The following is a 24,707-nucleotide window of genomic DNA, read 5'->3' as shown; positions in this document are numbered from 1 at the left end:
AGAGCCCCCAAAGACTTGCTGCCATTCCCAACGACTTATATGTGTGAGCTTGGATTTACAAACCAAGTAGAAACAGCAAGTAAGGAAACTACTGAACATTTAACATGACCACTTGCTCAAAGATATCAATTTGGCTATACTGATCGAGGTGAAAATTTGCAAAAAGTTCATTCCCACCACCCATGACAAGGATGACGATGCTAATGATGGTGATTTACTAATGAAAATAGCGTTCCAGACAGAGGGGACAGTAAGTGGAAAGTCTCTGGATGAAGAGTGCATTCTTTGAGGAACGGCAAAGAGGCCTCTGAGGCTGGAACAGATCTGAGGGTGAGAATTAAAAGATGGAGGGTTGGGGATTCATGTAAAGGCTGGCAGTTACTGGAAGGCCTTTGACTTTTACTCTGAGTAGAATGGAAAGTCATTGCAATGTTTTGATAAGGCATTTCTATAAGAGTTTTGATGATAATAAGTGACAGAAACAAACAAAAGGGTCCCAGATTATAGTACGCATTTACGAGTATAATGGATTCTTCTATAAAACTGCTAGAATGCACACTAGGGCATCTGGGAGACCTACACACACACACGCATACACACACACACACACACACACACACACACACACACACAGTGCTTTAGTCCCTGTCTCAAATGCCAGAAATAAAACTGTGATTAAGATAATTGCACCAATTTTGAGTTAATTTTTCAATTATTTTAAGTAGTAATCCTCTCAAATACATATTAGCTCCAGAAAAAAATAAAAAATACGTAGTACTTTAACAAAACCAAACAAACCAGACAAGTGAGAACATGAATGTTTACTTAGCAGGCAGGTTCACCACACTTTTTCCTTCAAACATATTAAAAATACCTAATTCATCGACACTATTTTTGCACAGAGGAATTGCAAGTGTGTTCTTGTAGCTTTGATAAATCCCTTTCTTTTCCTCTGTCCATTTTCTTGTTCACTTGCAGATTTGACCTTAATAATCAGTAGTTTACATAATATAGTCTATCTCAAAATTGTAATTTAGATAGTTTGTAGCGTCTCCCAAAACAACGAATGACACCATCTCCTTAATTATAATTTTCTCTTTGTCTAGGTGTCAAGAAATCAAACTATTCTGTGTAGCATGAGCAGCCTTAGCAGAGGGCTGATAAAGTGTGTTGAATTTACATAATTAGAAATGGATTTTTTGACAGTGTCTACTCTTGAACTGAATAATTTTGAATTATTATATCTTTCTGCTTTTATGCGCCATCAGTGATGTGCCTCATCAAACGACTATTGCTGCAAAGTACTCTGAAGTACCATCTGTCCTTCCAAAATAAATTAATGGGTGCGATGTGCCTACAGTAGTGTAGCATTCTAAAACAAACAAATAGAACTTTATGTAGTCAAAAGAGTTTTAATCTGTAGCTTCATCACATTGGGAGTTTATATTTATGTCAACATGGCTACTATTGCTCAAAACATTAGAAAAACCTCCTAAGTAAAAATGTATTTGGTGCCACTTTATAATTGACACAAGGAGAAGAGAATTATCTTGAATTCACATTTTATTTTATACCCATGCAGATCACCTGCTTTCACTTTTGATATCTAAATGACATTTGGCCCCTTCACAAAGAATCAAATTGTCCTGGGGATAAAGTCTTGGAGTTTTGGGGTGATAAAACCTGAATCAATGGATGGAGAGTACTCCCATGTGAGTGAGGATAGAGATGATTTGAGTAACATAGCGGACAAGCTTGATCTAATTGATCAGATAGGTACACATGCATTCCTTTTAAGTACACACACTACATTTACAAACATTGTCTACTTACTAAGTCAGAAAAGAAATTTGAATAACTTGGGAAGACGAATTTGATGCAGAAAATATTCTCTGACTACAATGGAATTAAATCAGAAGTCTACGTGGCCACCTTAATAATGTATGTTGTGGTTCCTAGACTGGCTACAACTTGTTAGTAATAGCCTCATTTTACTCCATTGATTCTCATATTTCTTTGTTTGAATAGATTAGTCATGGTGCTATGAATTCCCATAGGGAAGACATTTAACACAGAATCGTTGGGTCAGGACCACTTTTAGAAAAGTGACTCTTGGACTGAAACCCAGAGGATGGACCGGTGAGCAAAGTTAACCAAGAGACTCAGAATCCAACAAAATTAGAGTAAGGTTCTTAGGCAAAAGCCCTGAAGAGAGACACGAGACGAACAACTTGTGGTCTAGCTGAAGTGCAGAAATTAAAGGAGATGACCCAGGAGAGGAGGCTGGAAGGTAAAGCAGACCTATCGTGTTTCCCCAAAAATAAGACCTAACTGGAAAATAAGCCCTAGCATGATTTTTCAGGATCACATCCCCTGACATAAGTCCTAATGCGTCTTTTGGAGCAAAACTTAATATAAGACCCGGTCTTATTTTGGGGGAAACATGGTAGTAGAACTGATGAAAGCCTAGAAAAACTTAATGGATTTTGTATTCCTCCTGATTTAGCTCCAGAATGAACCTCCCATTTCTGTTTTCTGTCATCTAATATATTATAGTACTACTATACACTAATATAACACAGCTTAATTTGAAAGATATGTAAGGCATTTTTAAAAACACAAGAGACATTCTTGAGAAGTTGTGTAGAGGGTTGAATGGTGGCCCCACAAAAGATATGTCAATGTCCTAATTCCCTGAACCAGTGAATGTGACCTGATTTTGGGGAAAAGTCATTGGAGATGTAATCAAGTTAAGGATCTTGAGATGAGATCCTCCTAGACCACCAAGATTTTAGGGCCCTAAATTCAGTAGTAAGTGTCTTTATGGGAGACAAAAGTGAAGACACAGACGCACAGAGGAGAAGGCACGTGAAGACAGAGGCAGAGACAGGAAGATGGTGGTCACAAGTCAGGGAACACCTGGAGCCACCAGACTCTGGAAGAGCCAAGGAAGGACTCACCCCTCGAGACCAGGATGAGCACTGGCCTGACAACACCTTGATTTTGGACTTCTGGCCCCCAGAACTGTGAGAGAATAAACGGCTTCTATTTTAAGTCACCAAGTTTGTGATCAATTGTTACGACAGCCACAGGAAACTAATCCAAGTCGCTTCGGTGAAATAATAGTTTTACATTTTCTTCTTGCAATACTAGAGAAGGCCTAGAGATTCCTGCACAGCACTAGACCGTGTTATTGCCACCCATGTGTGGCCAAAGGTACATAATGGCAAGTTGTATGTAGCTGCTCTGGGGTCAGATGTACTGCGGCACCACTCTGATTGTCACAAGATCCTCGATTCAGAATGTCCTTTCTCTTTCAGTGGCATTCTAGTAATCCTGTTATAAAACAAACAGTATTTTAAACAAAGTCCTATTGTTTTTAGACCTCATTTCTATAACACATTGTTATTGGGGAGAAGTTCTTTATTGTCTGAATTGCTAATAGGCTTTCTTTTGGAAGCACTGTGAGAACCTAAAAAAAATGATCAGTTGACCAGACCCATGAAGGACTACATTAACACAAGTAAATGAAATTCGTCAATAAAACAAACATTTCATTTGAGTGAAGTGTTTGAACCTTCTTATTTTCACAACTCTACTGCAATCTGAGGTTCTGGATTGGGCATGGTTTGTTGGATTATTTGTGTTATGGTTTTACTTGTGTCCCTCCAACATCATAGGTTAAAGTCCTGGCCCCTAGTACCTGAGAATGTCCTTATTTGGCATAGGGGTCTTGCAGATGTAATAGTAGAGTGGGTCCTCATCCTAGATGGCTGAGGCCCTTATGTAAAGGGGACATTTGAACACAGATAAATGCACACAGGGAGAACACTATGTGAAGATAAAGACAGAGAGTAAGTGACGCTTCTACAAGCCAAGGAATGCCAAAGATTGCCAGGAAATCACCAGAAGGTAGGGGACAGTCACAGAACCCCTAGTTCTTGGGCTTCCAGCCTCCAGAACTATGAGACAATAATTTTATGATGTTTAAGCCACCCAGTCGGCGGTACTTAACTACCGCAGTTCTAGCAAATGAACACAGTACGTTTTGTTTCCTATTAATTTGCTTGGGAATTGTTCATGTGCTCCACGACAGCTCAGGACAATCGAAAGGAAAAGACTCAATTTAGATTATATTTCAGGTGATTTCATCCTCAACTATTTTAGAATTAACTATATTAGCAAGATTACATATTGCATATATAATAACAAATACATCATTATTTTACAGACATATCATTGGTGAGCAATTTATATAAATTTCTGCTGAAACAGGTCTTTTTTAAGGCATACTATTTCATTAATAATCTACCCACTGACTTTGATTGGCTTCAGAATAGTATTGGAATAGATATAATCTCAAACCAAATTTAACATCACTACTATTTGGAGGATATTTTAGTAGCTTAATTTTAAAACAATAGGTGGTGTTATATTGTGAACAGGTTACTTATGCAAATTGGTTGATTTATAGTTCAAAAATATTATGATTTGGGTTTAGCTCAGTTTGTAATTTAATAAAATTTAGTAACATTTCTTTGTGGTTACGTTACTGATTATAATAGTGTTCTATCAATTGATTATAACACTTGATTATAATGAATTGTTTCATTCACCTAGATGTAAGTCATGGAGACTGAGGCAGGATATAATGTACTCCCGTCAACTTTGATATTTAGTTCCACAAAGCAGTGGTCTCATTAGAGGTAAACAGAAGTTAAAGTAAAAAACTCACGATACATGTAGCTCAAAAATGTTCAGATCTAGATAACGACATTTAATTTCCACCTTTGTTACCATTTAAAATCAGACCTCTAGGTATCTTTAATCTAGTTCTTTAGAATGTTAAATATTTTATTTGAAATGCCCATTTAGTTTATAGGCAGCAATTTGGTGTTCTGTTTCCATGATTCATTGATATTAAATAAAGCACTGGAAAGAAGTAATGTATTACAACTTGTTTCTCCTTTGTGCAAGCCCCTACAAGAACCGCCTGTCATGTTCTTTCTGGATATCAAAAGAGATTAGAGACAGCATGATTTCCGATCAAAGAATAAGCATCTGACTACCCCCATGGTTTCAAATTTTAAAATCCTCATTAAAGAAAAGTAATTCAACAGAATTCTAAATAAAATCAGTGTCTCTTAAATGCTTAATAGCTGACATGTTAAGCTACTATTTGCATATTTTTCATTGCATTGAAAGTAAAAGTCAATTTATTTGCTGAAGATGCATAAAATATAATGAAATTTTGCATGGCAGTACAGTTATCAGTCTGTTTTATTGTAATTATTTAGACCCCAGTGACTTTTGGTGGCACTTACTTGGCCTCATGAGAATCTTAGTCTCCTTCTGTTTTCATAATAGAAGGTATGAGTTGTTTATTTAAAGTTAGACTTAGTGTTGGAAAGTGCTGTTTCTAATTTCATGCTATAGGTCCAGCATCCCCAAGCTAAAAGAAAGGTGAAAGCATTTTGCAAGTTTGTTTTCGTGAAGGGTGATTTTCCCATTGGAAGGGAAATTTTCTAGTGAATAGACAGAGGGTGCCAAAAAAAAAATGTACACACATTTTAAGAAAGGAAAACTGTATTAAAATTGTAATACTTAATATATATTGATAACAAAAGATGAATACAAGTCACGTTTGACTTCTGCAATTACAAGAGGTGCTCAAAGTGGTAACCATCAGTGTCCAGACACTTCTGATAATGGTGAGCTACTGGTTGAGCAACGCTGACCAAAGTGTCCACTTGTATACATTTTTTAAGAATGATTAAGAATGATTGTGCTAGGATTTATAAACCTCCATCTTTCTCACTTTTGAGACTGTAGGCATATGACATGATTACAGTTTTGATTTATGGTAATGTCCTTTAAATCAATAGAGAACAAATAAATTTTATAAGTAGTGTTTGGCGTTAGTAATTAACAATTTGGAGGAGATTATATCTTACATAGTACACAAAAATAAATTACAGATGAATTAAAGATTTATGTGTAAAAAGTAAAAAGTATCATAAGAACATATGAAAAAGTGTATTTTTATACCATTATAAAAATAAACAGAAGTTAAAGTAAAACTCTTTATAATAGGTCATTCCTTAATACAACAGCAATATCTGAAACCATAAAAAAAATGATTGAAAGGTTTAAGTACCTATAATTGTAAAAAACAATGCTCTATAAGAAAAACACATTAAAAAAAAAAACTGGGCGAAATATTTATTCAGAAATAACACGTCAGAAACAATGGCATAAATACTTTTTTTAAACCTTAAATGTATGTTCTCCAGTCCTTTAAGAGGTATTTAAATGAGCATGTCTAACATGTCTGAAGTCAGGCCAAGTACATGAGAGATAAAGATTAGACTCAGATGGGGTCCTTCCAAGAGCCCCAAATCTAGTTTCATTTCCATTATTAGAGTGTCTAGGTCAGTAAATGGTTACTTTTAAATTATAAAACTTTATGCCACTTTAAAACCTCTAGATAGAACAGGCATTATCTAACATTATAACATAGCTCCTTAAAATGTGTGGACTGTTTAAAATAATTAAGTAGCTTCCAAATATCTGTGGTATAATGAGTGACAGACCTTGAAGACCTAATTAACCTTATTTGGCAGACTCATGCAAACACATGTATTTTCATATAACAGTCATTTCTTAGACATAACCTTATCCTTCCAATTACAACTGAAAAGGTGTCCCACTTTGCACGATTTATCATCGAACCACAGCTCTGTTTCCTGTGTTCACGGATCAAGCAGAGAAGATCATTAGAATTCCACTTTTCTTGAAATGTCAAGAAGGGCAGATGCACTCTGACCTCAGCTTTAAATTTAACCAAATATATGACAGGATTTGAGGCTGGTCAACATACTTCTCAAGGAATTTCCCCCCCAAGCAGTAATATCTGAATAGCCTAAAAAAATACGCAAGAAAAGCCTTACTCTCTCTTGACAAGAAGTTATGCTCAGCATGCCAACTATAAGCCAGAGCTTAGTTTCAGAACAGGAAAGAACAACATTTTCCTGTTCTTTGTAATGTCTGTGCTAAAATAATAGCCTTGTGATTATTATTACTCTCTATAGTCAGCACTTCTTAAGTTCCTAAGGTGGGGTAGGGCTTGCTTCTTAAGAATTTAAAAATGTGTTTTTATCAACGCTCTAAAGATTGAATCCTTACTTTGCTGTCAATAGTTACATTTCTCTAAGGGGTGAAAAAACACAAAAGAGAATTATTTTAGGTCCCCATTACAATGTAGACTGGTCCTCTGGGAACTGGTTGCTGGTGACCACGGATAATCCAGAAATATTACAACTTATTGAACCAGTACTAAGTGATATCTGCTGCAGTGTGTACTTAACATCCTTTTCTCTCATGCAGGTGATATTACCTGTTTTTCAGATGAGACACTGAGATTCAGAGAGGTTATAAAATGTGAGAACATCACACAGTTAATAAGTAACAGCAAGATTCAAACCTAGAACAACCCAACTCCAAATCCTTCTATGAATTAATGACTTTTTTTCCTTTCAAAATTCCTGCAGTCACTGGCAGCAATTTAACATGTTCATTCTCTCACACCTTCAGAGAGCTACACCCCAGTGTAATATCTAGGGATATAGTGGTGAAGACAAGCTAGGTCTTTGCCCTTGTGGGTGTGTATTTGATTGAAACAAATAAATGCTTAATGTTAGTTAAGTGATATGGGAATAAAGAAAGAGAAATAGACAGAATGTCATGGGAGGTACAACTTTATGCAGGGGCAGGGAATGCCTCCATGGGAATTTGGTAGCTGATGGGAAACCTTGCATGAAATGAGGGAGGAGGAAGCCATCCAGATATATAGGGAGAAGAGCACTCAATGCAGAAGGAACAGCAAAGGCCCTGAGGCAGGAAGGAAGTGCAAAGGCCCTGAGGCAGGAATATGCTTGTGTTTGAGGACCACAGGAAGGCTAGTGTTGATGGAGAGGGGAAGACAGAGGAGAATATAGGGGAAAATGAAGAAAGAGGGCCAGCCAGAGCCAGTTCAGGGAGGCTTTGTAGACCATGGTAAGGATTTATGAGGTTTTTTAAAAAATATGTGATAAGAACCCAATAAAGGGTTGGGCTTTGGGAGAGATGGAGTCTCATTGACCCTGGCTGTGTGGAGTATAGACTGTAGGGGGGCCATCGCTGAAATAGGAAGTGGAGTTAAGAGGATGCTGCAATGCCCATCGAGATGTGGTGGCCTAGAGAGAGCAGTAGCAGTGGAGGGACTGGTGAGTGATTGCATTTGGTGTCTATTTTGAGAAATCAGGGGATTTATTATCTAATTGGGGACACAGACAAAACTCAGAATAGTGGAACAATAAAGACAATGTCCGATGAAGACCTGCATTGTAATTCTTCCATGTATGTCCTGCCTATTGTTTGGGGAAGGCAGGACCTGGTGGGTATTTTGAGATGGGGGAAGGCTGTTACAGCCTCATTTGCATTTCCCTGAGACCTCATCTAGCCACTAATTTGCCTTATTAATAAATAGGCGTTCATCCTAATTCTAGGTAGATTTCTCACAAGAATTAAATCCAAAGGACAAAAGGATAATAAATGAATCTGATTGTAAATTGGGAATGACTGTAGGGGGAAGGAGGTGAGGCACAGAAAAAGCAAGGCAGGGCTGATTTAGAGAGAAGGCTGTGATCAGTGGGATAAGTAAGGAACGACGAGACACAAAGTGGTAAAGAAATTGGAAGTCACTCACAGAGGCTGTAGCCTGAGGTAGAAAGGAGTGACTAGCCAGTGGATTTTTTAAATTCTCTGAAACACAAATATTCTAAATGTGCCATGCTACCTAGCACAGTAGAAGATGGTATCCCGCTCCTCGTTCTTTGAGGTAGGCAGACTGGGGTTCCTCTCTTCCTTTGCCACTGCTTTTCCTCCCCAGAATAGGGGCACGTGCATGTGTGTGCGTGCACGCGTGTGTGTGTATGTGTGTGTGTGTGTGTGTGTGCACGTATGCCTGTGCCTCTAAATAAAGCCAACTAGATCTTGCCTCCTTTCATGGCTTCCAAATAGCCGGTGCTGTACCAACCACCATCCAAAGTCAACAGCTTTTCCTTCCTTTGTTCCTTTCTTTCTGTGTGTACATTTGTAAATAGTAAATTTCAGACCCAAAGGGATAAGTTTGGAGGGGTAAGGAAAGTGTGAAATGGACCTGAATCAGAGAGCATTTGAGAGGTGCAAGAATGAAGTTGTTGCCTTGGCTTTGAAATGTTGGCAGACTTTGTCAATTCTCATTCATACCTAAAGGAGAGAGAGAGAGAGAGAGAGAGAGAGAGAGAGAGAGAGAGAGAGAGAGAGAGAGAAGGAGAGAGGCAGGGAGGGAGGGAGGGAGGGAGGGAGGGAGAGAAAGAGCTTGTGGGCTGAGTTTAGTACAGAACCTCAGGATGTTTGACCAAAAAGGAATGATTGCTCATGTCTTGAAATGCATTTATTCAGCACAGATGAATTCGTTGGGGTTTTTTGTGATTAAATGTACAATCCCCAAATAAAAAAACATTTTTTAAACTTCTTCCAAGGAAAAGGAAGTTTACCTTAGTGCATCAATTAGCAGCCTTGGGCCACACAAGGATACTGGGGCACCTGCTTCTTTCTTGTATCTACTGCATTAGCTCAGCCAAATGGACTTTGGAGCCAACAATTCTCAGATGAAAATCTCTGCACAGTGACTCAAGCTGTGTTTCTTCCTGTGGGATGTGTGACTTGCCTATCCCTATTGTAAGTACACACATGTGCATTGCTTTTGTTTCCCCATCAGAGAGATTCCCTCTAAGCTGGGTCAGTTTTCAGGGCTTATTACAAAGGTCAGAGTTTCGGGAATCCAAGTGGGCTGCTAATTCCTGTTGATAAGGTGAGCAGCCCTCACAATTCCTGTGTAAACAGAAAGTTTATTGTGAGGTAAGCAGCGCTGAGGGTGGTTTTACCAGAAACAGTGACATTCACACCTAAGGGCTGAAATAAGGCTGAATGCCTACCAGGAGCTAAGCCTGAGCTGTCACATTTAGACTGTTTGTCTACTCTGGTAGAGTGTGTGTGTGTGTGTTATAATAGTTGCACAGCACTATGAAATTCAGTTGCTTTTTAGGAGCCACTCTAAGTAGGATCATTCGTAAGCCCTGGGCAGGCACCTCAGGAACATCTCAGGAACATCCATGTTATTTCCGGCAAGATTTAGGCCAGAAGCTCCCGGCAGACAATAGAAACGCACCAGGTGTTCCTAGCAGCAGTCTCCCTTTTCTCTCTGAAAAGTTGTGATTTTTCTCTCTGAAAAGTTGGGAAAGTTTTGACAACTTTCCCAAAGCCGGACAGGCACACTTGGTTCCACAGGGTGTGATTGTTGTCTCACGACAAGAGCCGTTGTCTTGGGTGCCTCTGACTCAGCTGTCTCAGAGGTGTCCCTTACAAGTATACTATGGTCCTTTGGGGACAAAGCCAGTCACAGGACATCTTAGGAAGATGACTTGTGTTTAGAAATGTGAGCCACTTTGAGGTTTCACTCTGTATTTTGGTAAAGGTGTTACAAAAAGAGCGTTGGTCTTTCCATCCTTATATGATGAAGGCTGCTTTAGCTCCTATCCCTGAACTTCAACTTCTTGCCTGAAGTGAGACAATAGAATACTTCCACACTGCTCTTGCCAAATCCCTTATCTTCTATGGAGATACTGAAAATATAACGAGCTGTTTATCTGATGTATAGTGCTTTGAGTTTACTAATGGCCTGAAAGAATTAATATATCTTTCCAAGTACCAAGTTTATTTTGTGGAAGTGGTTTATATGTGGAATAACTGGAAGAATATTGAGAGTCCAAAAATAAACCCTCACATTTATGAAAATTTGATAAATTTCCATAAATGGATAAATTAGTTGCCAAAACAATTCAATGAGGGGAAAGAAGCGTCTTTTCAGCAAATGGTGTTAGAGAAACTGGATAGCCACATACAAAAGAATGAAATGAGAACCCTACCTCACACCATATGGGAAAAAATTAACTCAAAGTTAACCAAAGATCTAAATGTAAGAGCTACAACTGTAACACTCTTAGAAGAAAATATAGGTGTAAATCTTCATGATCTTGGAATAAGCAATGGTTTTTTAACTATGACACCAAAAGCATAAGAAACAAAAGGGAAAATAGGTAATTTGGACATCATCGAACTAAAAACTTTTGTGCTTCAAAGGACACCATGAAGAAAATGAAAAGACAACCCAGAGAATGGGAGAATATTTCTATAAATCTCTTACCTGATAAGGGGCTTGTATGCAGAATATATAAAGAACTATTACAATGCAACAATATAAAGACAAATAACCCAATTAAACAATGGACAAAGAATCTGAATAGACACTTCTCCAAAGAAGATATACAAATTGCCAATAAACAGATGAAAAGATGCTCATCTTTTGAAAAGATTAGCCATCAGAAAAATGAAAATCAAAACCACAATAAGATACCACTTCACTCTAACTGGAATGAATATAGTCAAAGAGACAGGTAATAACCAGTGCTGGCAAGGATGTAGGGAAACTGGAACCCTCATATATGCTAGTAGGAATGTAAAATGGTACAGGCATTTTAGCAAAACAGTCTGGCAGTTCCTCAAACAATCATAGAGCTGCCATATGACCAGCAATTCCACCCCTAGCTATATACACAAGAGAAATGAAAACATGATCACCAAAAACTTGTCCATGAATTTCATAGCATTATTCATAATGGCCAAAAAGTAAAAACAAATGTCCATCAAACTGATGAATAGATAAATAAAATATAGTGTATACATGTAATGGAATATTATTTGGTGATAAAAATAAATGGAGTACTGATACATGCTACAATATGGATGGCCCTTGAAAACATTACGCTAAATGAAAGAAGACCATGTGTTGTACGATTCTATTTACATAAGGTGTTCAGAATCGGCAAATCCCTGGAGACAGAAAGTATATTAGTGGTTGCCCAAGGCTGGGGTATTTATTGTGGGAAAATGAGGAGTAATGCTAACGGGTACAGAGGTTCCTGCTGGGGTGATGAAAATAGTCTAAAATTGATTGTAATGGTGGTTACACAAGTCAGTTAATAAACTAAAAACACTCAGTTGTACACTTTAAATGGGTGAATTGTATGCTATGGGAATCATAGCTCAATTAAGATGTTATAATAAAACAACCATAAAAAAATAGGTGGGTAGAGAGGATAGAATATGTCATTAACTGTAGGGTTTCTCTCCTTCTCCTCTCTTGCCGTTCATCTGCTTTCCCAGGTCTTTCTTAGAAAATGTATGAAAAAAAAAAAAAAGATTTGCAACTCATTCTGTGGAAGCCACAGCATTTATGAGAAAAATCTAGAGAGAAATAGATGATTGCAATTGAGTGTTTCCATTTATGATTTACTTTTTGTTCCTATTACAGACTTACTTCTTGAGTTTGTACCTATTACCACATACTAGCCATTATCTCTCCATAGATATGGAAGGTCTTGGAACTTTTAATAAAAAGCTCTATTTTTTTTGCCAAACCTCTTGACTGAGAATCAAATATGGTTTCCTTTTCACTGAACTCACTTCCGACAAATTGCCATAGGAGAGGTAGAGGAAAGGAGAGAGGCAGCAGACATGCTGTTTTCTCTTACTTTATGGTAAAAGTTAGATTACAAGGGGGAAGTATTTTAAAGTAAGAAGCATTGGTGGAGGGAAGAGGAAATCACAAGATACAGTATATTCTTTGTTTCCTTCTCCAAGCTGACTTCAGAGGAGAGCGCAGGCACAGAGAATGTGGCAGGGCTACCTGGTGGAATGTGCGCTAGGATGTGGATTTACTCTTGTCTAGACTACGGCAACCAGTCTTGGCAACCCAGTGATCTCCTCTGAGCCTCAGCTTCCTCGTCTGCAAACCGAGGAATTGCAAGTCTTTCTCAACTCTAAAAGTCGATGATTTTATGACTTCATAATCTCATCTAAAATCCTCTTAATGATCAATACTAAATAAGCATATAGATAAATGAATCTACAGTTGAATGAATATTGTACCCAATATTTTGATAAATGAATAGATGTCATCATAGAAAAAGCCATTTTATGCCTTTTTACAAGCTTCTGAAGCTATAACTGATTAGCAAAGCATTATAAATTAATGACTCAAATAGAAAGAGTGTGTCTACTACTTTTGCAATCCACAAAAAGATGAGCACAACAAACATGTGGATTTCCAAACTTAGGTTCAAAAAACCAACTGCCAGTTTCCACATGACTAGACACTTGATTAACTATAGTCAAACAATAAATATTTTGAATGTTAGATGACCATAAATTCAACTTAAACCAAGTTTGATGTGGTTGCTTTTTTATTTTTTACATTTATTTGATTGGGCTATACTTTACATGTGGTGAAATCTATGATTTTAAGAACAATTCAGTAAGTTTTGAGAACTGCATGTATCCTTGCAACCCACACCCCTATCAAGATATAGAATATTCCTAACCCTACAAAAAGATCTTTAATGGCCCCTCCCAGTCTGTCCCCACCCAGAGACAAACACTGTTCTAATTTCTTTCACCACCCATTAGTTTGTCCAGTCGTAGAACTCTTATCAATAGAATCATAAAATATACCCTTTTGTGTCTCCTTTTTTCACTCAGTAAAATGGTTTTGAGGGTCATCCATTGGGTTTATCAGTAATTTCTTACAGGTTGGATTCCCTGAAAAGAGACAAAGATTAGCATGCAGGGCATTTATGAAGGAGAACTCTTGGGATCTACAGCTTTGGAAGGGGGTGGGAAAGAAGCAGGATTGAGCAGAGGGAGAAGTGGAGCTGTGATGCAGCCCCAACACGGGCCTCAGTTGATCTCAATGGGCGCTCGCCATGACGGATGCCATCGGTGCATGGGTGGTAGTTCAATGGTAGAATTCCCGCCTGCCAGTGGGAGCACTGGAGCTGGATGGCCGGTCTGAGTAGTCTCAAGTTGTGGCAAGATCTGCCCACCCCATGTTGATCAGGCATTGGATGTGGGCTCCTTCTCCGGGAAGAAGGTTCTTTGGACAAGGATGTTTGTTTCAGCCAAGGAACCCCCACACTCACACCAAAAGGGCTATCTTCTAGCAGCACTCTCAGCAGAAAGAGAATAAGTCCTGCATTTCTGAGGGGGTTCTGGGAAGCACAGTGTTTCATTACTGAATAATATTCCAATGATGGATATAACAGGGTATATTTATCCACTCTCCTATTGATGGAAATTTGATTGTTTCCTTTTTTGGCTTATATGGATAAAGTTGCCATGAACGTTCTTGAACAAGTCTTTTATGGATATATGTTTTCATTTCTCTCAGATAAATGCCTGGAAATAGAATTTCTGAGTCATTGAACAAGTGTATATTTAACTTTATAAAAACTGCCAGACCAAATTTCCAAATTCTAAATGATCATTTTACACTCCCACCAACAATGAGTGAAAGTCCCAGTTGCTGTATGTTCTCACTAACCCTTGGTGGCCAGTCTTTTTAATTTTTGAAAAATTTTCCTGACCCTTTGGATGGGAATGCCAGAGGGATTTCTTCTTGGGTTCAAGCTTGGACTAGACAAATTCTAAATTTATGCTATACAAAGGAACAAATTCTATAGCAAAAATCACGTTTAACCTGTTGACGTCAAATCCTTTGTTGTTTTGGAGATGTACTGCCATATCCAAATTTATTTCAAAATCAGTTTAAATTCTTAAAGTTCAGGTTAAACTTACATGTGAAATTAAAATTTAATCTCAAGTTGAACCTCTTCAACGGTGTGGTTCTATATTTGAAAATGAATTACAGTGCTCAGGCTCTTTTTCCTAACAGGTTGCTTCAATAAAGTATATTTAAATAATGTGTTTTAATAGTAGCTAAGTTTTGCTGATCAGTTACTACACGCAAGGCTGTGTGCTAATCATGTCATGCGTGTTGCGTCAGTCGATCCTTGCAACTGATTCAGGTAGACACTATTATCATCATCCCTATCTTACAAATGAGGACATAATAAGGAAAGATGAAGGCGACTCATTCATTCAACAAATATTTACTGATTGCCACCAAAATGCAAGGGGATGGGTATTAAACAAACAAACAAAAAATATTTTTCCTCATGGAGCTTGTACTCCAGTAGTAGGAGGAGATAGGAGATGGATGGATGGATGGATGGATGGATGGATGGATAGATAATATGAGCAGTTTCACTCTTCTTGGGCTTTCAGTCCATATATTTTTTTAATGGGGGTAGTAACTAGAAAGATAGGATGATATAATGTATACAACTTGCATTATGCTATATTATTATATTACTATGCATTATACTACACAGTAGGCATCCACAGCTGGATGTCTAAGAGTTACAGATAAGGGTCCAGCTAATTGTTTGAGAGTTAAGAACAGATCACAGCCTTTGGGGTCAGACACACACTTTGGGCTCTAACCGATTTAAGTGACTTCATAAAAATTGCTTCTGCAATTCAGATATGCTGGGTGGGGGTGGACAGCTCAGCTATGCCGGTATATTTTGAATGAAATATGACATAGCTTCAGAAAAGCTACGTATTTTAACATACAAACTACATTTTTCTTCAACTATTATCTATAGTCTGTTTTGCTGGCTCTGTCCCTCTTTGAACTCATCAGAGGGGAAAGTGTTACCTTAACCATCTGGCTTTCTCCTCAGATGCTAAGGTCTCTTCTTCCCATGCCATGCTACGTCTCTCCTTTAATTCAAATTAAATTTCTCATATATTCTATTTCCTCTCAAATAATCTATACGCCCACTGTGTTAGTTATCTATGGCTAACAACATTACCAAAAATTTAGCAGCTTAAAACAACATATTATCTCTCAGTTTTTGTGTCAGGAGGTAGGGCACAGCGTTATGGGGCCCTCTGCTTAGAGTCTCAAGACATCACAAAGCTGCAATCAAGGTGAGAGCCAGGGCTGTGGTCTTATCTAAGGTGTGAGTGGGGAAGGATCTGCTTCGTAGCTCACGTGGCTACTGGCAGCATTCCATTCCTTCAGAATGCCAGACCGAGGGCCTCAGCTTCTTGCTGACTGCGAGCCAGAGTCCGTCCTCTGTTCCTTGCCTTGGGGCCCTCTCCATGTGGCACCTCACAACATGGCAACTTGCTTCTTCAAAGCCAGGAAGAGCGTGAGTGTCTCCTTGCAAGACCAATGTTACAATCTTACCTAACGTGATCACATGAACGAATCGCATACATCCTTGCCATAGTCTGTTGGTTAGAAGAAAGTCACAGAACCCATCTGCCCTCAAGGGAAGGGGCTTACACAGTGTGTGAATACCAGGGAACCACCTTAGCGTCTGTCCACCACAACCCCAATGTTTAGGAACATTTCTTGTATTACCTTAGTTTAGTCACACGTTTCCTTCCTGCAAAAGCAGAGTAAACGAGAACCCTCCCTCCAGTCCACTGAGCTGTATGCAGTGATGTGTGCGTTAATGAACATTCCTGTTTAGCTTTATCACTGCCGTATTTTAACCAAATCAATTTTTGACGACAGGTAGGCCAGTTATCTCAGTGGAGACATTGAACAAAGCTTTAACTGGGGATATTGAAAACGTAAATGTATGTAGTCAGTGGATGATGGCAATATTCAGATTCTCTGTTTTTTCCATTCCTGAATCAAAAAATGTAAGGACGCATCTGTAAATGGTATTCTATTGACACTGCTGCTTAGATCTGACAGTGAACCCCACAATACTTTTACTGCATCCTCAATTTCCTTTTCCTTGTTCCCCTGGTACCCACAGATCTAAATAGTGCATTGATACAGATCGGATTCATTCATTCATTCATTCATTCATTCATTCATTCATTCATATATAAAATACATGCTTACTAAGCCCTTACCCATGTTCTGGCTCTGTGTTGGTCTCATAATGGTAAACAAGGCATGACCTCCAAATGATATTCAGTCCCGTGCAGGAGAGAGATGAGGGGACAGCCTTGGGATAAATTTCCATGATGGAGATTGCTGTGGAAATATATAGATTTAGGTCACAGAAGATTTAACATCTAAGCGAACATGTCTTTTAAAACAAGATATAGGAGAACTGGCAGCCAGATATTGAGAATTAATCAACCCATGTAGACATAGAAAATAAAACCCAAGGATGAGTCCTCTAGATGTTAATAAAAGAGGGATACAGAGGTTTGAGAACCAAGACTTTAGATAAACCTAGATAAAAGATGGGAAGAAAATATGCTATGAATTTTCAGTATCTTCAGTGTTGGCCAGCTGTGAAAGAAAGTCTCACTCTCTAGATAGTAATAGAAATTTTCAGAGTAAGGTACTAGATATTTCTATATTGACATAAATAATAGAATACACCAAAATATAAATGCAAAAGAGTGCTTTTGCTTATTATGAAAAATTCTGGATGAAATAGGGTAACATTTAACTTGAAAACAAAGCAAAAATTATCACCCTAAAATCGTAGACTCAAGTGGAAAATGTATATTAATGTTGACTGTTTTATTAATAAATGTAGCTTAATATTGCATTCATCACAAGTTTACAGAAACAAATCACTGTGTTACTGGTTTACAAAACAATGCTGTATACACACCTATAAAGAAGAAACCAAATAGTAATCTGAAAAAACAGTGAAATCTTTGGGGCTTTATGTGGGTTTTGGAAAATTTTAGCAAAGCAAAATCCACAGCATTTTCTCCTGGTAAACAAACAAATAAATAGTAAAACAATACTCCTTTGAAGCATAACAAATCACTATTTCAGGTAAAGATTGCTTCTTATTATGTAGTGGGCCCCTCTGTAACTTGTAAAAATTTCCCTTGTGCCTTCTTGTAACTGAAAGTCTTCTGCTTAGAGAAGTTGAGGAACGAAAATCCTTTAGTAAAAGAACCTTGTTGCTTTGGAAAGTGGTGTGTAGATTTAAAGTGGCTGTATTCCAAGCCCATTTTGTATGTCTACTTCTTAACTGTGTGGTTATGTTTTCTCCCTGAATAAATCTTGTTTTGATGAAAGATTAAATCTGAACACCTGCAAGTTGCCTCACCCCGCTTCTTGGCTCCCATCTTTATCAGCTATTTGGAGAATGTATCAACTTTTCTTAATTGAGAAGTAACTGGCAGTTTTTGAAATCTATTTTATATGATAAAGCCTCTTCAATATGTACCGTGTTTCCCTGAAAATAAGACCTAGCCGGACAATCAGCTCTAATACGTCTTTTGGAGTAAAAATTAATATAAGACCGGGTCTTATTTTATATTATGTTAGATAAGAACCGGTCTTATATTATAGTAAAATAAGACTGGGTCTTGTGTTAATTTTTGCTTCAAAAGATGCATGAGAGCTGATCGTCTGGCTAGGTCTTATTTTCGGGGAAACACGGTACAATTTTCTCTAGAGGGTTGTTGTACTTGTTGGCATGTCTTAGATTCAGATTTAAGTTCTAATAAAACTAAATACGCTAGAGAGTGGGGCGTCCGGCTTGCGAGTGTGGGACTGTGTTTCGTGTCCAACGAAAGAGCGATTTAAAAATGGGTCATGTTGAGAAGGGCAAGAAGATTTTTGTGCAGAAGTGTGCCCAGTGTCATACTGTGGAAAAGGGAGGCAAGCACAAGACTGGGCCAAATCTCCATGGTTTGTTTGGGCGAAAGACTGGTCAGACCCCTGGATTTTCTTACACAGATGCCAACAAGAACAAAGGTATCACCTGGGGAAATGACACCTTTATGGAGTATTTGGAGAATCCCAAGAAGTACATCCCTGGAACAAAAATGATCTTCGCTGGCATTAAGAAGACTGCAGAAAGGGCAGACTTGATAGCGTATCTCAAAAAGGCTACTAAGGAATAATAGTTGGCCACTGCCTTATTTATTACAATACAGAAATGTCTCGTGACATTTTTTTTTATGTGTACCATATTTAAATTGATCTCACATACCAGAATTTAGATCATGAATGGCTGATATTTCATTTCTTTTGGGCAGTCCTAATTGAAATAAGATTGGCTTGTGGTTAAATGGATATGAATAGCTTTTTGAACGTGATGGTAATTTCGGGTCAGCAAGTCCTATTACTGTTTTCCCCCTTCTAAAGCTATGATTGGATGTGATGAGTCATGTTCAACTTTTCACAGAGATGGTAAATGCCATCTTCAAATCTATAGGAGTTTTGAAATGGAGTTTTATATTTAGATTTGTATAACTGGTTATATTATTATGTTAAATACTGAGGAAGTCCCTTCACTGTCTTATACAACAGCCAGACTCAATTCTGTTTCAAGTGTTCATTAGCCTGTTAAAAGGCAAGGGCTGAAGATAAGGTGGCAGTCCCCACTTTATCTTTTTGGTCCTAACTATGCCAATTTAATTAAAATCCCGTGTATCTAACCCATTGGCCTTTTACGTAACGAAAGGCATTTTAGTTTGGTTTATGTATAATACAAATAAAAAAATATTTAACACTTAAAAAAAACAAAAAAAAACTAAATACGTTTTTAGGAACAAACCTTATGGCTTTCCCCCCTGTTTTAAAATACCAGAAGCACAAAAGTAAAGAACAGTTGAAGGTAAGCCTGTTAAATATGAGAAACTACTGGTTTTATTTGTGACTCCCTTCAGATGTCATTTGAAGTTTTAAAGATACCATTGTACTACAAATAAAAATTATTGCAGGGAGATATTTACTCTAAAGGAAACAAAGGTAAGCAGTGGATGCGAGTTCTTCGTCTGTTTTTAGTTATAGAATGCTGAGCTATTTAATGATGGAAGTGGTTTAAATAACACTAAAAATGCATCTGTATTTTTCCCTGAATGCAAAATAAGTTTTAAAGTCACCTTCCTACTAGTGACGTTTCAGTTCTTACAACTACCTCGTATTTCTGTTCTTCATCTTGAGTTGTCTTCACCTGCATTCCAATTACTTGTTCCATTCAAAAAATGCAGAGCGTTCTCTTAATTCATTGAGTCAACCCTTGCTTTTCACATGGATGAATGAAGGTACTCAATATACCAAAGCAGTGAATCACCTCTCTTGATTTTTAGTTCTTATTTCATTTGTGCCTTTATTTTTATCATTTCCTTACTTTGCTATTTTTCTTTTTTCTTTTCTGTTTTAGCTTCAGCAGTTTAATACTTACCTAATTTATTTGTTAGTATATTATTTTTCCCCAAATAAATCTTTCTTATTTTTCAAATAAATGCAATTAAGCCTTTAAATGTATCTCTGATTACCACATTAGCACAATTCCAAATGCTCCCTAGTATTTTCTAACAAAGTCAACAATGTAGTACATTGTTGTTTAGTTTTAAACATTTGCTAAGTTACAGTCTGATTTCCTTGCATCACTTAGGAGTGCTTTTTTGTTTGTTTGTTTAGTTTCCAAAAATTTGTGAGAGGGGTTTTTGTTTCTATTTTTAACTGTTTTTCTTACTGATTTCTGAAAAGCCAATACATTTAATTTCTTTACGGTCAGAGACTGTGGTTTGTATAGTGAATTCTTTAAAATATATTGAGATTTCTCTTATGACCCAGTATTTATTCAATATATAGTTGCTATTTCTTGAGTACAGGTCTCTACATATATCTATTACATCAAGCTTTTCAATTGGATTGTTTGAATCTATAAACTTAAAAACATTTTGTCTGCTTGATCTTCTGGCATGTTAAAATCTCCGTATTATTGTAGATTTGTTAAATTGTCCTTGTAATACTATATTTTTCCTTTTTGTTTTTCATGGTTGTGATGGTAGGGGCATACTAGTTGATAATTTTTGCATCTACCTTCTTGTTATTCTTTTTACCATTAAATAATAGGTCCCTTTATGCTATTTATTATTTTGATTTTAATTAATCTGTTATTGATATTGGTATACCAAGTTTCCTTTGGTGAGTATTTTCTTGGTATATATTTTTCATACTTTTATGTTCAGCTTTTGCTGTTTTAGTTGTATCTCCTAAAATTACCCCATAGAGAGATGTATTGTATTTTTGCTTCCTCCAATCTTTTAGTCTCTTTCATTAGATAAGAATATTCCTTACATATTTATTGCAATTACCGATGTGGACTTACATACACCATTTTCATTTGTGTCCTTTTTAGCATGCTTTTTTTCTTTTTTTGCACCCATTTTAGTTCTTCAATATTTGAATTAGTGAAACTTTTTTTTATATCCCTTACTTTTAATTACAGATTTGGAAGCTGATTATTGTGTTTTTCTTATTATTTGAAACAATACATTTTCTAACAAAGTAAAAAATATTCCATTTTTCTATTCTGGTCAAAATTAAGACCTTTACATATTAAAAATTCACTATTTTTCCATTTTATACAGCCAGTAGTTATTAAATTCACTATCATTTTATCCATTTCTGTGTTTACTGTTGTTTCTTGCATCACCCTTCCTCCCCCAGCCCCCCAATCTGGGCTCATTTTCTTTCTTACTGAGGAATATTCTGTAGAATTTCCTTTAGTGATTATTCACTTTTAATGAGTGATTGATTTAGTGAACGATTGTTTATCTGGGTATGGAATTATAAGTTGACAGTTGTTTTTCCATACCACCAAGAAAATACAACTCTATTGTCTTCTTGGATTTTTTGTGTGATTTGTTCAAATAGCATCTGTCCTTTCTATCTGCTTTTTAAGTTTTCTCTATATACTTGATATTTGATTTCACTAAGATGTGCCTAGGTATAGACTGATTTTTTTCCTCCATGACACCTAAGGTTGTTTTCATTCTCCACTTGAATGTTTACCAAACTACTCAAAATTGAACTTCTAATGTTCTACTCCAAACCCATTCCACTCACTGTTGTCCTGGTTTTAATTCATGGCAACTCCATCCTTCTAATTGCTCCGATAAAATTTTGAAGTCATCCTTGCTTCATCCTTTTTTTCCTACTCCCCAGATTCAACCCATGATTAAATTTGGCTCTAGTTTTAAAACATATCCAGAATCCAGGTACATGTTTACCTGTCCCACTGCTGCCAACTTCGTCTCAGTCAGTCATTTCTAGCTTGGATTATTCCTGTTGTCTCTCCTGGTCTCTCTGCTTTCAACTTTTTCTCTATCCGCTATTCAAAAGTCGTAGTAATCTTAAAATATAGGTCATATTGTGTCATTCCTTTGTTTAAAATTGTCATTGTTTCCCCATTTCACTTGCAGTAAAAGCCGAAGTCTTTCTGGTCAACTACAAAGCCCTACATGGCTTATAATCCCCTCCTCATCTCCCCTCCCATACTCAACTCCAACCACACTGGCCTCTTACATTTCCTCAAACAGGCCTATGGCATGCTCCTATCTTATGTTACTGGTCCTTCTGCTTGTACCACTCTTCCCCCAGATAGCCACATAGCTAACGTTCTGTGCTCAAATATCACCTTTTCAGTGAGGACTACTTTGACCATCACACACCAATCCAGTCTCCCTTACCTGTCTCTGTTGATTTTAAAGAACTTTTCATCTTCTAAATTGCTGTAAAATTTACTGATTTATTATGTTCATTGCTTATTTTCTGTTTTTCATTAAAATATAAGTTCTATGAGTGTAGTATTTTTACTTGTTTAATTCTATGTCTCAAGTACCTACAACAGAGCCTGGTACAAAGGAGAAGCATAATAAATGGCGCATCAATAAATGAATGATGAACCAATAAATGAATTCTTATTTATACAGAACTAGCATACATATGATATAATGTAGAGCCTATGTATTTTCATAGAATAGAAATACAATGAAATACAGTTACAACCCAAATGCCCATTTAATTGGTAAATGGATAAGCAAACTTTGGGATAGCTGCACAATGGAACACTACTCGGAACAAAAGAGAAAAAAAATACTAATACATACAACAACATGAATGAGTATCAAAAACATTAAGTGAAATATGCCAAATACCTATAAAAAACTGCATATAGTATTATTCTATTTATATGAAATTTTAGAAAACTCAAAACTTTAGGGAAGAAAAGCAGGTCGGTAATTGCCTGATGCTAAGAGGTGGGATAGGGATTAGCTGCAGAGGAGCACGATGGAGCTCTTTAGGGTTCTCAAAGTTTTCTAAAACTTGATTGTGGTGGTGGTTGTATATATTTACCAAAATTCATTTAACTGTTTAAAACGGTAGCTTCTAGAGTTTTAAAATCATTCCTCAACAAAGTCGTAAGCAATAAAGGAACAAATACAGTGACTACTAACCACTTGCAATCAGAATTTGATCTTTCTTTTATTTAGAAGTGCTTCATGTTCTTGAGGCATCGTGAGAAAGAATTGCTGACTGTATTGGAGAGATGTGGATTTAGCAATTAATAAAATTGCCTCTAGCAGCCCATCCTCATTCATCCTTACCTCTTGGTGGGGCAGATCTCCATAATTGTTATAATCTTTTACTTGTAAGCTACAACACTCACCCTCCACCATGTACAGGAGTTCCCCCCTTGTTCATGGTTTCTCTTTCCACAGTTTCAGTTACCCACAGTCCACTGTGGTCTGAAAATATTAAATGGAAAGTTCCAGAAATAAATAAGTCATATGTTTTACATTGCTGCCATTCTGAGTAGCGTGATGAAATCTTGCGTTGTCCCACTCCGTCTTGCCCAGGACACAAATCATCCCTTTGTCCCGCGTATCCAGGCTGTAAGTGCTCCCTGCTTGTCAATCACTTAGTAGCCCTTTTAGTTATCAGATTGACTGTGGTGGACAGTGTTTGTATTCAAGTAGCCTTTATTTTACTTAACAATGGCCCCAAAGCCATTCACAGAATTTTCATTACAGTGTATTGTTTTAATTGTTCTATTTCATTATTAGTTATTGGTGTTACTCTCTTATTATGCCTAATTTAGAAATCAAATTTATCACAGGTAGGTATATACAGGGGGAAAAACAGTATATATGAGTATATCCAGTAGTCCTGCCTTATTCATGGGGGATGCATTTCAAGACCCAGTGGATGCCTGAAACCACAGGTAGTACAGAACCTTATATGTAGAAAAGGAAATTTACAGTCATTGCCAGACTTGATATTGTCTTACTATGGAGTTTACATACTATTACCAAAATCATACACATTTTCCTAGATGTATGTTTTTCCCCATCCATACTTCAAGCTGCTATAATTAAGGAGATAATATCAATGTTTATTCTTTTATGTACTACATGTGTATTAAGTGCCCTCTATGTGCCCAATATTTTGTTATAGTTTAGGGATGGATGTGATAGTTAATCAAACAGTGATTTGGACCTTACTCGAAGCAATTATTTTCTGTAAATTGGGCAGTAATTATTAAAGATATCTTTAAGCACTATTCTGTATGGATTTTTTGTCAGTAAGTTAAAGATTATTACTTTTATAACAGTTGTCAGAGCTTTATATGCAGTGGATGAGTATTTGTTTTTCTTATAAAATAAAGTGCAGTAAATTACACCTGGGGTGAGAGAAAGTTTTTGGAAAGGGAAATTCAGCACCACCCCTCAAGGTCTTTATTTTCCAGAGTAAATCTTCCAACTTCCAGCCCAGTCACTAAGTAAGCACACGTGAGACACACCACACCCTCTGCACAAAGGCAGAGGGCAAGGTATTTTGTTAATCTCTTCAGCTTGAGCAAGCAGTAGAAGGAAAACTCAGGAAATAAATCATATAAAAATATGAGAACAATAGGAAAGGA

The 24,707-nt window shown here is 37.0% G+C and overlaps 2 protein-coding genes across 4 annotated transcripts in view; both read left to right on the top strand.

The window, feature by feature from the left end:
• The window catches only part of PHACTR2 (phosphatase and actin regulator 2), a gene marked incomplete at both ends in the record, with an annotated part of 238,228 nt that overhangs the window by 88,786 nt on the left and 124,735 nt on the right, over positions 1–24,707 (top strand). The window lies entirely within an intron of this gene.
• Positions 18,574–22,856, top strand: LOC308491700 (cytochrome c-like; the record flags this gene model as incomplete). The annotated part of the gene is made up of 1 exon (XM_081035664.1): positions 18,574–22,856. One exon carries the CDS (start codon positions 18,574–18,576, stop codon positions 18,889–18,891), a length of 318 nt encoding a protein of 105 aa, XP_080891790.1. The 3' UTR covers positions 18,892–22,856.

This window comes from Rhinolophus hipposideros (assembly GCF_964194185.1).
Source record: "Rhinolophus hipposideros genome assembly, chromosome: 3".
Taxonomy (NCBI): Eukaryota; Metazoa; Chordata; class Mammalia; order Chiroptera; family Rhinolophidae; genus Rhinolophus; species Rhinolophus hipposideros.
Note: the sequence above shows the minus strand (reverse complement) of the source record. Positions and strands in the feature narration are given on the sequence as shown.